The 14,988-nt window shown below is 32.2% G+C and overlaps 1 protein-coding gene across 1 annotated transcript; it reads left to right on the top strand.

The window, feature by feature from the left end:
- The first annotated feature begins 375 nt into the window (after nt 1-375).
- LOC107484980 (beta-glucosidase 10) lies at nt 376-4,287 on the top strand. Its single transcript, XM_016105520.3, has 13 exons — nt 376-591; nt 688-757; nt 861-916; nt 1,012-1,087; nt 1,311-1,382; nt 1,512-1,599; nt 1,704-1,959; nt 2,346-2,461; nt 2,600-2,811; nt 3,035-3,060; nt 3,182-3,269; nt 3,496-3,586; nt 3,672-4,287. Exons 1-13 carry the CDS (start codon nt 451-453, stop codon nt 3,907-3,909), a joined length of 1,530 nt encoding a protein of 509 aa, XP_015961006.1. The 5' UTR covers nt 376-450; the 3' UTR covers nt 3,910-4,287.
- Nucleotides 4,288-14,988: the final 10,701 nt, after the last annotated feature.

The raw sequence follows: 14,988 nt of genomic DNA, 5'->3' as shown, positions 1-14,988 counted from the left end.
AATTTAAAATAAAGACATATTATATATAATTATTTTTTTTAAAAATAAAAATAAAAAACACAATGAGGCCCAATACCTCTCATTGTTGTTATTGGGTCCGTCCGTGGGTCAAATACAAAGTCACTTTTTTTTTTAAGGAGAACAAATAAGAATAATTTTTTAAATTATTTATTCTACTATCATAGCCATGGCCCATGGAACAAAGACTAATGAACACGTAGCATCAATAGAAAACTTGAAATCTACGTAGCTACTCCAAAAATAAGATATTAATGTAAGCTTATATATGTATTGGGAGGGACCAACAAAAGGCACTTAACGACGTTGACCTTTAGTAATTAAGATGCTAATAAGAATAAATAAATAATGCAACAAAATATGTGTAGCGAAAAAAAAAAAAAACACCGTTGAAGAAACCAGCAATAAGAATCTTAATCTCCTTTGATAATCATGAAGGATAAGGTAGAGTTGTTATTACTATGTGCAGAGGTTCTTGTAGCACTGCTGGTCCTCCCTTCATGTGTTTATACCTTGAGCAAAGATGAATTTCCAACTGAATTTGTTTTTGGTGCATCAACTTCAGCTTATCAGGTTCTTTTCTTCTCCCTTGTGATTCCAGAAAGCTGTTGATGTTTCTAAATTTTTCACCTGCATGCACGTATTTATAATTGTGTGTGAAAATTAAAGGTTGAAGGTGCAGCAAATGAAGATGGAAGAAAGCCTAGCATATGGGATACTTTTGCCCATTCTGATAATGGTACTGTCCTTAGAAACATATATAATAGTCATAATCATAACATGGGTCATTTCTTCGATAATATTTTGTTAGTTATTTATTGTGTACTATAATATATTTTCAGGGAATTTGTATGATGGTGATGGAGACATTACTTGTGATCAATATCATAAGTACAAGGTATATATCTCTTTATGGAGTAACAGAACTATGGCACACACGTGCAGATGAAGAATATATGAGTTTTGATTTGAATTCATGAATTGAATTTCCAGGAAGATGTTCAACTCATGGCTAACATGGGCTTAGATGCCTATAGACTTTCCATATCTTGGTCAAGACTTATTCCTGGTAAGGTCACTATACTTTTGTCTATCAGATATTCTTCAATTAATGTCTAAAACTAAAATAATGTCAAAAGTTTTCTGTGATTGACATGGATTTTGTTTGATTAGGGAGGATATATGATATATCTCCACTCTGCTCCGTCCACTAATTTGAATACATTAATTTTTCAATGAACTCGGAATTAATGCTATATTTGATTTTGATCATCATGTTTATGTGTTACCAGATGGAAGAGGAGAAATCAATCCCAAGGGATTGCAGTATTACAACAACCTTATCAATGAACTCATAAGCCATGGTTATTCTCAAGGCTTGATTTCACAATATTTATAGTTTGATTAATTCCTAAGAGATTTTCTTCAAACTTTCAAGTTATATGCTGAATGCTGATATATACATTTTTTATGATGTTTGCTTCAACTTGTAGGAATTCAACCACATGTGACATTACACCACTGGGACCTTCCACAAAAACTGGAGGATGAATACGGCGGATGGGTCAGCCGGAGAATTGTGTATGCTTCACAAACTTGATGTGATCATATCTCTATAACAATGTCGCCATCTAGTTAATGGTATTGTTGGATCAGTTAATGTATCTAAGGATGTGTGCTTGTAGGAAAGACTTCACAGAATATGCAGATGTGTGCTTCAGAGAATTCGGTGACAGAGTAAAGTATTGGACCACAGTGAATGAAGCTAATGTGTTTGCGATTTTCGGCTATGATTTAGGAATGTTGCCCCCACAACATTGTTCTCCTTCCCTTTACTTTAACTGCTCTAAAGGAAATTCCTCAACTGAGCCATATTTGGTAACTCATAATATATTGTTAGCACATGGATCAGCTTCCAGATTGTATAGGAACAAGTATAAGGTACTAAAAATGCTTATCATGTGCCACATTCACCCTTCTGCTTTGTTCTTTCATTAGCCTTAGAGATTCTCTCCGGGGTAAACTATTGCCAATTCTAGCCAGGAAAGATACAAACTAACTCGATAACCTTTAAAGATTAGATTAGTTCGACAAAATTTTAAAAAATGGATAGTTCTTTGGCTAGTTTTGTCTAATTAAACCAATCTTTTATGAGTATCAAGTTAATTTATATCTTTCATAGTTAAAACTGTCGGCGCTCAAATCTTTCATAGTAAAAAATAATAGTTTACTCTATTATTTGAAAGTTGGAAGTAAATGCTTCAAAATGCTAATCTTCATATAAATCTACAAAATGCTAATCTTCATTTGATTTGTGTTAAATGCAGGGGATGCAGAATGGGTTTGTTGGGTTTAATATCCTTACTGTTGGTCTTGCTCCACAAACAAATAGTAGTGAAGATATCACTGCTACACAAAGAGTTCAAGATTTCTATCATGGGTGGTAAGTTACAAACTTACAATCCTAGACCAGCTAGTTAATTATATATATCACAAAGTTCATAGTTTTTAATATTACATTAATTGTTACATTAGGTGCTTTGCTACTACATTAGATTTTGTGTATGATCTGTTATTACAGGTATCTACATCCCTTTATATTTGGGGACTATCCTGAAACAATGAAAAAGATCGTGCGCTCGAGGCTTCCTTCCTTCACGAAAAAGGAATCGAATCTGGTTAAGGACTCAATGGACTTTCTAGGAATAAACTTTTATTACTCATTTCTTGTCAAGAATAATGTGCAAATGGATCATAGAGATTACATGGCAGACATGGCAGCCGATCTTATATGTATGTTAATGTTACAAACTGTCTCATGTATATATATATTAGGCAACAATTTATAACTTTAGTTTCTGAAACTGATTTATGGATTAGTTTTTCTACATTAATCATGAAATTAAAATCAGCATACAGTCTTTAGTTCTATACTTAGGTGTAAGTCAGCACGTTCCTGAAGATTTGTATAATTTGTTAGTTTCTTTAGCTAACTAATGTTCTTTGGTTGTGGCAGTTCCTGATGGAACACCTTTTGAGGAGGTAAGAATTTAGTAGGAACCAGGAACATGGAACTACTCTTTCTTTTCTTTTCTTTTCTTTTCTTTTTTTATTTTTTAAATTAGGATCTTATTTGTTTGCACTAACAGCTAATTGAAATTAGGTTCCAATCACACCCTGGAGTTTGCAAGGGGTGCTGGACTCATTCAAGAACACTTATGGCAATTTTCCGCTTTACATACACGAAAACGGTACAATTCTCTCTTTCTTAAAGCGAGAACAATTGAGCATATACATTCTTTTTATGATTAAGTTAAGGGTGCGTTACCTTTACATTATCATTTTCTGTTTTTATTTTCACTATCTTCAGTTTTCTTTTTATAAAAATTTAAAAACAGAAAATAAAAATACAAACCAAACGCACCCTAAAGATCAAATTTCTTTACAAATTTTAAAGCCTAAAGACAACCTTTGCAGGACAACAAACGCCGCGCAACTCGTCGCTGGATGACTGGCCAAGGGTGAAGTACTTGCAAGAATACATTGGTTGCATGCTTGATTCAGTGAGGTACTTCTCTGCTTGAATTTAAACTACTTTATCAATTGATTAATGAAAGCTAATTGACAATTTTCCTTGACAAACATATTTGAAGGAGTGGCTTAAATGTAAAAGGGTATTTTGTATGGTCCTTCTTGGATGCATTTGAGTTACTGAGTGGATATGAGTTCAGCTATGGCCTATATTTCGTTGACTTGAAGGATCCAAGCTTGAGTAGGCAACCCAAACTCTCTGCTAAATGGTACTCAGATTTCCTCAAAACAAGGCCAATGGACCCAAATGTCACCATGCAAATTCAGAAGAACAATTCTCCTATGCTTGATTCCCTTTAATTAGGGCAAGTTAGAATTGGCATGGTTTTATATGCCTTATGGTGTCAAATTATGAAACAAACTAGACTTAATCTGCATAATATGCTTCATGCTGAAAAATTATTGCATGCTGATGGAGTATTTAGGTGCAATGTGCTCTATCCGCCGATTCTAGTTTTTTGTTTTTTATTATTCAAAATAATCACCTTATTAACTGATAGATCACAATCTCCTTAAATGCGTTATAAGCATGCAATAATTTTTTTTCTATATGTACAAATCCTATGAAGTTATAACTTATAACGATGTAATCATTTTAAGTTTTTAACTATTTTAGGCTATGTGATCTTTATGGTTGACCCATCTAATAAAAAAAGAAAATTTGACTTCTTGGCATAATTTATTTGAGTAATACTAAGTAGACAATAACACAAAATTGTTACCATAAGAACAACAATGAATAACCATGGATGGCTTACTTTTTTCATACTGAAGTTCATTGTTACCAAAGTCTTTGTATTTAATAATAGTGGAAAAAAGGTAGCCTCCTTACATGTATATATAGAGGTTAAACTTCATTACGTAACACACAATTATAACAATAAAATAATCTTCATTCTCTCTCCCTCTTATACTTTATTACAATATTATTAAATATATCTATTAATATAGTAATTCTAGTAAACATTACTATTAGAGCTATCAAGTTATATTTCATATTTTATATTTGTTACCTCTTCCTTATTTATTTTAGTTATTCTACAACACGTTATCAGCACGAGACTCTGATCAAATTTTTAGGAAGACTCAGGTAACAAATTTTCATTATGTCAAAGCTTTCTCATCTTAAATTCAATGCTCTTGATATATTTGGAAACAATTATTTATTATGGATACTAGATGCTGAAATTCATTTTGATTCAATGGATCTTGGAGATATCATTAAGGCTGAAAATAATGCATCCCAGAATGATAAAGCCAAAGCCATGATTTTTCTTCGTCGTCATCTTGACGAAGGATTGAAAAATGAATATCTCACATTAAAAGATCCTGCAAATCTTTGGAAAGACCTTGAAGAAAGGTATAATCATAAAAAAATGGTAATACTTCCTCAAGCCCGATATGAATGGACGCACTTGCGTTTACAAGATTTTAAATCTATAAATGAATATAATTCTGCAATGTTTCGAACCCCCTCACGAATGAAATTATGTGGGGAAAAGATAACTGATCATGATATGTTGGAGAAAACTTTCTCAACTTTCCATGTCTCGAATGTGCTCCTGCAGCAACAGTATCGAGAAAGAGGGTTTAAAATCTAAGTTAATTTCTTGCCTTCTTGTTGCTGAACGCAACAATGAGTTGCTCTTGAAAAATCATGAAGCGCGCTTAGCTGGCGCCGCCCCATTTCCTGAAGTAAATGCGGCAAATTACCCAGAAGAGGTAAATGGCAAGGTTTTAATAACAAGAAAAACTATGGAAGGAAAATGAATTATATTCAAAAGAGAGGATCTCACCAGAAGTGGGACAAAAAAAGAAATATCGGGCAGAATAAATCAACAGAGGATAAGTGTTTCCGTTGTGGTGGAAAGGGCCATTGGTCACGTACCTGTCGTACCCCAAGGCACCTAGTCGATCTTTACCAAGCATCTTTGAAAAAGGACGACAAGGAAAAAGAGTCGAATTTCATTTCAAATGATGCTAAAAATTCCACCACTCATTATGATGTATCTGATTTCTTTGAGAATCCTGAAGGAAATATTGGTCATTTGATCAATGATCGAATAGTTTAATGAGTGACATTGTTAAGCATTCATTTAAATAAATAATGTAAAGAACTTATTGTTAAGTTTTATTTTCTATGTATTTAAGTTTCAAATATGATGTATATAAATAATGAAATATTAATGTTTATGAATTTTGAAATCATTAAATATGTCATGTTTTAAAATAAAATTTTAGTATATGACATTATTTTTATATGCAGTATTTTTTAGAAAAATAATTCTGATCAAGTATTCAATTTATCTGTGCATATTGCTCATTTTATTATTATTTATCTTTGAAGAGAATGACAAGGATATGTAATGAAAATATATGCCTTGCGAATAGTGCAAGTTTGCACACTATTCTCAAAAGTGATATATATTTTACCCATCTTGTGCCAAAAGAAGAATGTGTTAATACTATTATTGGCTCAGGCAATGTGATTGAAGGCTCCGGAAGAGCTATTATTTTGTTTCCCAGAGGAACAAAATTTATAATAAATAATGCATTGTTGTCTACCAAATCTCGAAGAAACTTGTTGAGTTTTAAAGATATTCGCCGAAATGGATATCATATTGAGACTATGAATGAAGAAAATTATGAGTACTTATGTATCACAACTCATGATTCAAATAAGAAAGTTATATTAGAAAAATTACCCTCTCTTTCATCTGGGTTGTATTATACCAAGATTAGTGCAATTGAATCACATGCTACTGTAAACCAGAAGTTTACTAGCCCAAATGAATTCATAACTTGGCACGACCGACTGGGTCATCCAGAAACAACCATGACGAGGAGAATTATTGAAAACTCTCATGGGCATTCACTAAAGAACCAGAAGATTCTTAAAACTAGTGAATTTTGTTGTGCTGCATGTTCTCAGGAAAAGTTAATTTTAAGGCCATCACCAGTAAAGATTGGGTTTGAGTCCTTTGAATTCCTAGAAAGGATTCAAGGTGATATATGTGGACCTATTCATCCACCATGTGGATCTTTTAGATATTTTATGGTCCTGATAGACGCATCTTCGAGATGGTCACAATGTGTGCTTATTATCCTCTCGCAACCTGGCGTTTGCGAGGTTACTGGCTCAAATTATTCAATAAAAAGCACAATTTTCAGAAAATCCAATCAAACCAATTTGTCTTGATAATGCTGGTGAATTTACTTCCCAAGCGTTTGATGCTTATTGTATGGCTAATGGAATAAGTGTTGAACATCCAGTAGCTTATGTTCACACACAAAATGGGTTAGCAGAATCACTTATTAAACACCTCCAATTAATTTCTAGACCCCTGCTTATGAGAACAAATCTCCCAACCTCGGTTTGGGGCATGCTATTTTACATGCCGCAGCACTTATTCGTTTGAAGCCAACGAGTTACCATAAGTTCTCTCAGATGCAATTAGCTTTTGGCCAGCAACCAAATGTCTCCCATTTAAGAATATTTGGGTGTGTGATATATGTTTCTATTGTACCACCTAATCGCACCAAAATGAGACCCCAAAGAAAATTAGGGATATATATTGGATATGATTCTCCCTCTATAGTGAGGTATTTTGAAATACAAACTGGAGATGTATTTAAAGCCCGGTTTGCAGATTGTCATTTTAATGAATAAAAATTTCCAACATTAGGGAGAGAGAGAATAAGCAAATGAACAAAATTGGAATGCATCATCGTTGATGCATTTAGATCCTCGATCAGGGCAATGCGAACTAGAAGTTCAAAAGATTATACATTTGCAAAGAATAGCAAATGAATTTTCTGACACATTTTTCGATACAAAAAGGATAACTAAATCTTATATACCAGCGGAAAATACCCTAATTTGAATTGATGTCCCAGTAGGACAAGTAGCCACTGAAGCAAATTCACGCCAGAAGCGTGGCAGGCCTGTCGGTTCCAAAGATAAAAATCTTCGAAAGAGAAAAGAGGTAAATAATATTCTTGTTGAAAAAGATATAGTAGAGACACCTGCAGTTGTCAAAAATTCTGATATAGTGTTAATGCCAGAAGACGTTCAGGTACCTAAAAATTGTGAAAATGACGAGATCTCGATAAATTATGTCTTTATAGGAGAGAAATGGGACCAAAATAAGACAATTGTCAATGAAATATTTGCATATAATGTGGCATTAAATTTCATGCATGAAAGTAAGGATCTTGAACCAAGATCAGTCAAAAAATGTCGACAAATAAATGATTAGCCAAAATGGAAAGAAGCCATGAAGGCTGAATTAGACTCACTTGCAAAACGTGAAGTCTTTGGACCTGTAGTCCGTACACCAGAAGATGTAAAACCTGTTGGATACCGATGGGTATTTGTGAAAAAACGAAATAAGAAAAATGAAGTTGTGCACTATAAAGCCCGACTTGTGGCACAAGGTTTTTCACAAAGGCCCGGTATAGATTATGAAGAAACGTATTCTCCTGTAGTGGATGCGATAACATTGCGTTATTTGGTCAGTTTATCTATATATCATTAACTGCATATGCATTTAATGGATGTGGTAACAGCCTATTTATACGACTCATTAGATCGAGATATCTATATAAAAGTCCCTGAAGGACTAAAGATATCTAAACCATCCAATGAATATTCGCAAGGGTTATACTCAGTCAAATTGTAAAGATCTTTATACTGTCTAAAGCAATCTGGACGAATGTGGATTAATCGTCTTACTGAGTATCTGGCCAAAAATGGATTCAAGAATGATGATATATGTCCATCTACATCTGGGTTCATTATAATTGCTGTGTATGTTGATGATTTAAATATCATTGGAACTTCTGAAGAGATTCCAACAATTATAAAATCTCTGAAAGAAGAGTTTGAGATGAAAGATCTTGGAAGGACTAAATTTTGTCTCGGCCTACAGATCAAGCATACAAAAAATGGGATCTTTATTCATCAAGCGACATACACAGAGAATATTTTGAAAATATTTTATATGGATAAGTCACATCCCTTGAGTACCCCAATGATAGTAAGATTTTTGGATGTGAAAAAGGATCAATTCCGTCCTAAAGAAGAAAATGAAGATATCCTTGGTCTTGAAGTACCATATCTTAGTGCCATTGGAGCGCTGATGTATCTTGCTAATAATACGCGACCCGATATATCATTTGCTGTGAATTTACTAGCAAGATATAGTTCCTCTCCAACCAAAAGACATTGGAGTGGAATCAACAAATCTTTCGATATCTTCATGGGATGGTTGATATGGGATTGTTTTATCCCTATGGATCCAAGTCACAATTAGTTGGCTATGCAGATGCTGGATACTTGTCTGATCCACTTAAAGGAAGATCTCAAACAGGATATCTGTTCACATATAGTGGTACAGTTATATCATGGAGGTCCACAAAATAGACGATAGCAGCAACCTCCTCTAATCATGCTGAAATACTCGCGATACATGAAGCTAGTTGCGAGTGTTTTTTGCTCAGGAGTTTGATCCAATATATTCTGTCATCATGTGGACTGATTGACCATAAGATAGCTTTAACTGTCCTGTTTGAAGATAATACAGCATGCATTGCTCAGCTTAAAATCAGATACATCAAAGGTGATAGAATAAAGCATATTTCTCCCAAATTTTTCTTCACTCATGATCTTCAAAATCAAGGGACAATTGATGTCCAACAGATCCGCTCAAGTGACAATCTGGCAGATTTATTTACAAACTCACTCCCAAAATCCTCCTTTGAAAGATTGGTACATGAGATTGGGATGTGCCGATTTCGAGACAATAAATGATGTCAACAAGTGGGGGAGGCTGTACTCTTTTTTTCTTGGTCAAGTTTTTTTCTCATTGGGTTTTTCTTGATAAGGTTTTTAATGAGGCAGTCCCCATCACAAAGGATTTTGTACTCTTTTTCCTTCACTAAAGTTTTTTTCCATTTGGGTTTTTCTTTAGTAAGGTTTTAACAAGGCATAATCCTAAATAGTCATTCAAGGGGGAGTGTTACGATAAGAACAATAATGAATGACCATGGGTGGCTCACCTTTTCCATACTGAAGTTCATTGTTACCAAAGTCCTTGTATTTAATAATAGTGGAAAAAAGGTAGCCTCCTTACATGTATATATAGAGGTTAAACCTCGGTACGTAACACACAATTATAGCAATAAAATAATCTTCATTCTCTCTCTCTTATATTATTCTCTCTTATACTTTACTACAATAGTATTAAATATATCTATTAATATAGTAATTCTAGTAAACATTACTATTAGAGCTATCAAGTTATATTTCATATTTTATATTTGTTACCTCTTCCTTATTTATTTATTTAGTTATTCTACAACAAAAATTATCTTATTTAACTTTATTTTCGTATTTTTGTATATAATATCTATGATTATATATTTATTATATGTTTAATTATTTTGTTAGTCTTTATAATCTTATCAAATTTGTAATTAAGTTTATATTTTATTTTTTTCAATTGGGTCTTTATTTATATTGCTTTTAATTTTATAATTAGTCAATTAGGTTTGTTTTAGTATAAAACATGTTAGAGTTAATTGAATATTTTTTCAAAAATTAAAAACTTAATTAAATATTTGACTGTATGTATTTTAAAAAAAATATTCTGTTAATTTTAGTATTTTTGACATAAAAATAATTTAATTACAAAATTAAAAATAATATAGGAACTCAATTAAAAAAATATAAAAATTTAATTAAAAATTTAATAAAATTATAGGATCAACAAAATAATGAAACTTTTATTATATCTAAAGTTATGTATTTATTTTAGTACTAATTAAATAATACAAAATGAAGAAACAAATGCATTATGATTTCTTATATGCAAGTTATGACTTTCTATAATTCTTATATGATGTTCAAACATTATAAGCTTATTTGGAAACCATTTAATATTAAAAAATAATTTTATTTTTTTTAAGAAAAGAATTTATTTTTATTTAAAATTCAATTCTATGAGTTGAAATGTCTATGATATATTAAAAGAATAGAATTCAATTTTAAAAAATGTGAAAATAGATTTAAAATTAGATTTTTTTTAATCTGATTTATAAATAAAAAAATAAGAATTGAAATTCTCAAAAAAATTAAATAATTTATTTTTAATTATTCTAAAATAAAAAAATAATTCTAACTCTTGAGTGAATTTTAATTCTTAACACTCCAAACAAATTATATACATTATCTAGCTATTTCCATTTCAAGGATAGCCAACCCCATAGTCCCACTGATAAAAGGTCATGCACAAACATTCAAATTCAACTTCTTTGTCCAAATATAATGCTTCATTACATTATACACTAGAAATTCAAATGATAAGTTCAAGTATCGATTTTACTACCCCGTAAAGAGAGCAAAACATGGGATATCACTCTGGATATTTGAGATTCATCTTCAACTTGGAATAATAAGGATTAACAGGGCCCTAAATGTTGTATATTTTTACTCTCTACTATAATCCGGGATCCAGGTAAATGCTTCGCGTGTCAATGGCAATGGTTGGGTGCCTGTGACGGCGACTTGACGGTTACTTTTGACATAGACTATTTAGTTTGCGAGTTTTACATTATTATAAGGAGCTCAGGTCACAAAAGTTGACAAATATTAAAAAATGTTGGCAAGGGTAATTTTGACATTTTACTTCAATTGTGTTATTAAGATTTGGAATTTAGAAATCAATTTTCCTAGGAACTAAGAAGGGTATAACCAACAACAAGCTAATAAACATGTTTAAATTGTACTTTGTACTAATTAATTGTCATTAATTATTGATTATTTAAATTTTATTTCTTAAAAAATATAAAATTAATTATTATTAATTACCTCTTCTTATTCTAATTCATATTTTATCATTTACTATGCAAATCATAATTCTTCTTTGAAAAAAACATCTAAAACAAAAAAAAAACACCAAAACATAAGATAAAGAATTATCCAAATACTAAAAAAAATACAAAATATAGAAAAAAGAATCATCCAAAATTAATAAAAGGAATCATCCGAAATTTAGGAAAAAGAAACATAAAATACTAGTTAAAAGAATCATTCAAAACCAAATAGGAAAACGAGAAGAAGAAGAGCCGTAGGGTGACTAGCGACGACATTTTGGACGGTGTTGCGTGCACAGTAAGGGACTCACGGTGGCGCGTTGCGAGGAGGATGCCACGGAGACTGCGCATCGCAAGTGGAGGAATCGCCATGGATCAGAGCAGTTGATCGCGCGTCGCGAATAGATGCCTGGCGGTATCTATGTCACAACAGACGGGGGCCGCGGCAGTGCAGATGTGTCGGGATGGTGGGCGACGACGTCGACGAAATCTTCTTTGTGAAGGAAAGGCTCGGCGTGATAGTCGTTGCAGGAGAACGGAGATGTTATTTAGTCGGGAACACCACTTGACCACGCTCATGAACGTCACCGGCAATGGCAGTGTAATACCCTCACTACCAGAATGTCATGCTTCCGACTGCACCACTCTGATAGCAAGAAGTATTACGACTACTTTATATACTTAATATTAAAATAGGAGCCTGTGACTCAACTTCGTATCGTTGATTTTTTTGAAAACCGGAAATAAATACTTTATCTTAAAAAAACAAGCAGGCATATATTCATATACAAGACTTCTAACATAATATCTTATAATATAATATATATAAAACATACAACTCCTATCCCTCTTACAAAATTGTAAAAAAAACAAAGACGTGGGAAGAAAATAATCTAATTAATACAACAACATATAAACCAAACGCAGTATAACTCTTCTTAATGCTTCTTTATCCGGTTCCTGAAAAGGTAAAGCTGCAGGGGTAAGAACCTAACCACACGGTCTCACCACGGAGTTTCAAAATTGTCATAAGAAGATATTTAATAAGAAAACTATTTTCAAGCTCAGTGATTATCATTGCCTTATGAATCTTTTAAAGACCACTAGGAAATCGTTCAAAAACCTTTTCAAAGAAACAATGTTTAATCTTTCAGAAATCCGAAACATTTCCTTTCTTATAAGAAAATCTCAATTAGAAATCAACCACGCAATCAAACAACACAATCATTAATTCAGCATCAAAGTTTATTCTCAAATGTAGCACTCCAGGACAAACACAAGCAAGACAGACAAGGAAAGTACAGGTTTAGGTAGCATTTACAGCAAATAGTTCAAGTAGCAGTTAAGAACAGTTTAGCAATTAGGCAAACCAAAACAAGTTCAAACCCAAGCAAAACATACAAATGCATATGATGCATGCCTGTCCTATGGCTGATGAGGCTCATCTGTCGGTTATTCAGCCAACCCAACAAGTCTGAATTGAACTTAGACTGTCCCCCGACGTGCATCTCCAAGAGTCTATGCATAGCTTTTTCTCAAATAATCAATATTACTCAATGGGGGTTACATTCCTGGGAATTTATATAGTGTCCGATCACACTTACGTCGTAGGGTCAACAGAGTATCAAGTTTTCAATCTGGTACACGTGGTTGCAAGCCATGGTATTTTATCCAAGGAACCTCGTATCTCAGATAATTCAAATTCATAAGCCATGTGAATAATTCAAAGTTCATATCTCAACATTCTCAACATTCTCAACATCATAATCATTCATCATTCCAAATCTCATTTCCAAATTCATTCAAAAACCATATTTCAAAGAAAATCCTCATCATCCTTCTTTCCATTCCATCCATTAACGATCCCAATTCAAAATATAATTCTTTCTTTGATAAATAAATCAATCTTAAAACATATAATGTTTAAAAACAAATCTTGTTAATTAATTACTTCAAATAAAACTTGCAATTTTATAAAATTTCGGCAGCATCTCCTCTAAAATTTGGACACTGCCACCCTTTTCAGGTCCCATACAAACATTTCTCAAATATTTTCTCAACCATTTTTAAATCTCAAACATTTTCCAGAGTTGAACCAGTTTCAATATCAATTTATTTTCAAATCAAACCAATTCCAACAATAAAACTCTTTTTAAAATCAAATCAGCTCAAATATTAAATCATTTATAAAATCAGACCAACTCAAAATCAAATCGCTCCCAGAATTAATTTATTTTCATATCTCAAATTATTTCCAAAATCGATTCATTTATATTACCAAGTAAACTCTAAAACCAAGAAAATTCATCTTTCATAATAATCAAGTAAATAACATTTCAAACCGATTTTTACTGACAATCATACACCACTCACGCAATCAAGCACCCAAGAATCCAATCCAACAAACCATCACATCCACAAGACAAATATAATCATAGAAGTATATCTTTTTGCGTCAATGTCTATTTATCACAACTCTGTAATGTAAAATAGATTTTAAGAAAACCCTACCTCGATGTCTCAATCGCATAATTTAACTCAATAATCCCCTTTATCCCCAATTCATGGCAGCAATAGCGATCATAGCAGCTCCATTATCAATTATGACTTTGCAATATATAAATCGACAGTGGCTAAAATGAAAATTTATTTCTGTAATTAAAGTAAGGGTAGCACAAGGAAACCAAATAGCAGTAGGATAAGGCAGAAACATTATAAATTTCAGAATTAAAGGAGTTGAAATCAAAATATAGGAAGAATAGTGCTATCAGAGACAACAACATTCAATAGTTCCAAACAATGGCGGCTAGGATTAGCTTAGAAGGAATTAAGGATTATTGTTTCAATTAGGATTCAATTAGGGTTTTATTTGGGAATTTAGAGTTAGGGTAAAATTCATGTGAGTAATATAACAATTTTATAAAATTAAGAGTAATAAGATAATTAAAACCAATTTTAACTCAACACTAGTATTTAAAAAATACTATTTAATTATCAACTTACAAATTATTTTTAAATAAATATTCTAATTCAATAATTAGAGATAATATAATTAATTTCTTTTATTCATAAAAATTAAAGTATTTTTCAAATCACAATTATTTAAATCAAACCATGTAAATATATATATATAAATTTTCAAATACTGGTTAAGCCATAAGACTTATATATAAGAAAAGAGTGTGGTGTAAAGCAAAAGTTACAAGATAGGCTCAAAATAAGGAGGTTACATGGTAACAACATTAAGGGCTTTACATATCTCACCATCGCACTCTCAACTGTACTTTATCGCACAATTCATCTCAGAGTTCTCAACTTCAGTTATTTCTCAAACCCACATTCGGTCACAAGCATAACATCGACAAAACTCTTTTGCGTAGAACACAGCTCCATAACATTTTGTGGCATCGCACATTTACAAGTTTCACCGTTCGCATTCACTAACCGTGTCCTAAGAATTAACGTATTACTTGCCGTATCTAAGATCGCACGTGACATTGAAAC

The sequence above is a fragment of the Arachis duranensis genome, chromosome 4 (genome assembly GCF_000817695.3).
Source record: "Arachis duranensis cultivar V14167 chromosome 4, aradu.V14167.gnm2.J7QH, whole genome shotgun sequence".
Classification (NCBI taxonomy): domain Eukaryota; kingdom Viridiplantae; phylum Streptophyta; class Magnoliopsida; order Fabales; family Fabaceae; genus Arachis; species Arachis duranensis.
Note: the sequence above shows the minus strand (reverse complement) of the source record. Positions and strands in the feature narration are given on the sequence as shown.

Coding starts and splice junctions, on each gene's coding strand:
- LOC107484980 (XM_016105520.3), top strand. CDS start 451: ATGAAGGATAAGGTAGAGTTGTTATTACTATGTGCAGAGGTTCTTGTA. Junction 3,270..3,495: donor GCTTTACATACACGAAAACG/GTACAATTCTCT, acceptor CAACCTTTGCAG/GACAACAAACGCCGCGCAAC. Junction 3,587..3,671: donor TGCATGCTTGATTCAGTGAG/GTACTTCTCTGC, acceptor ACATATTTGAAG/GAGTGGCTTAAATGTAAAAG.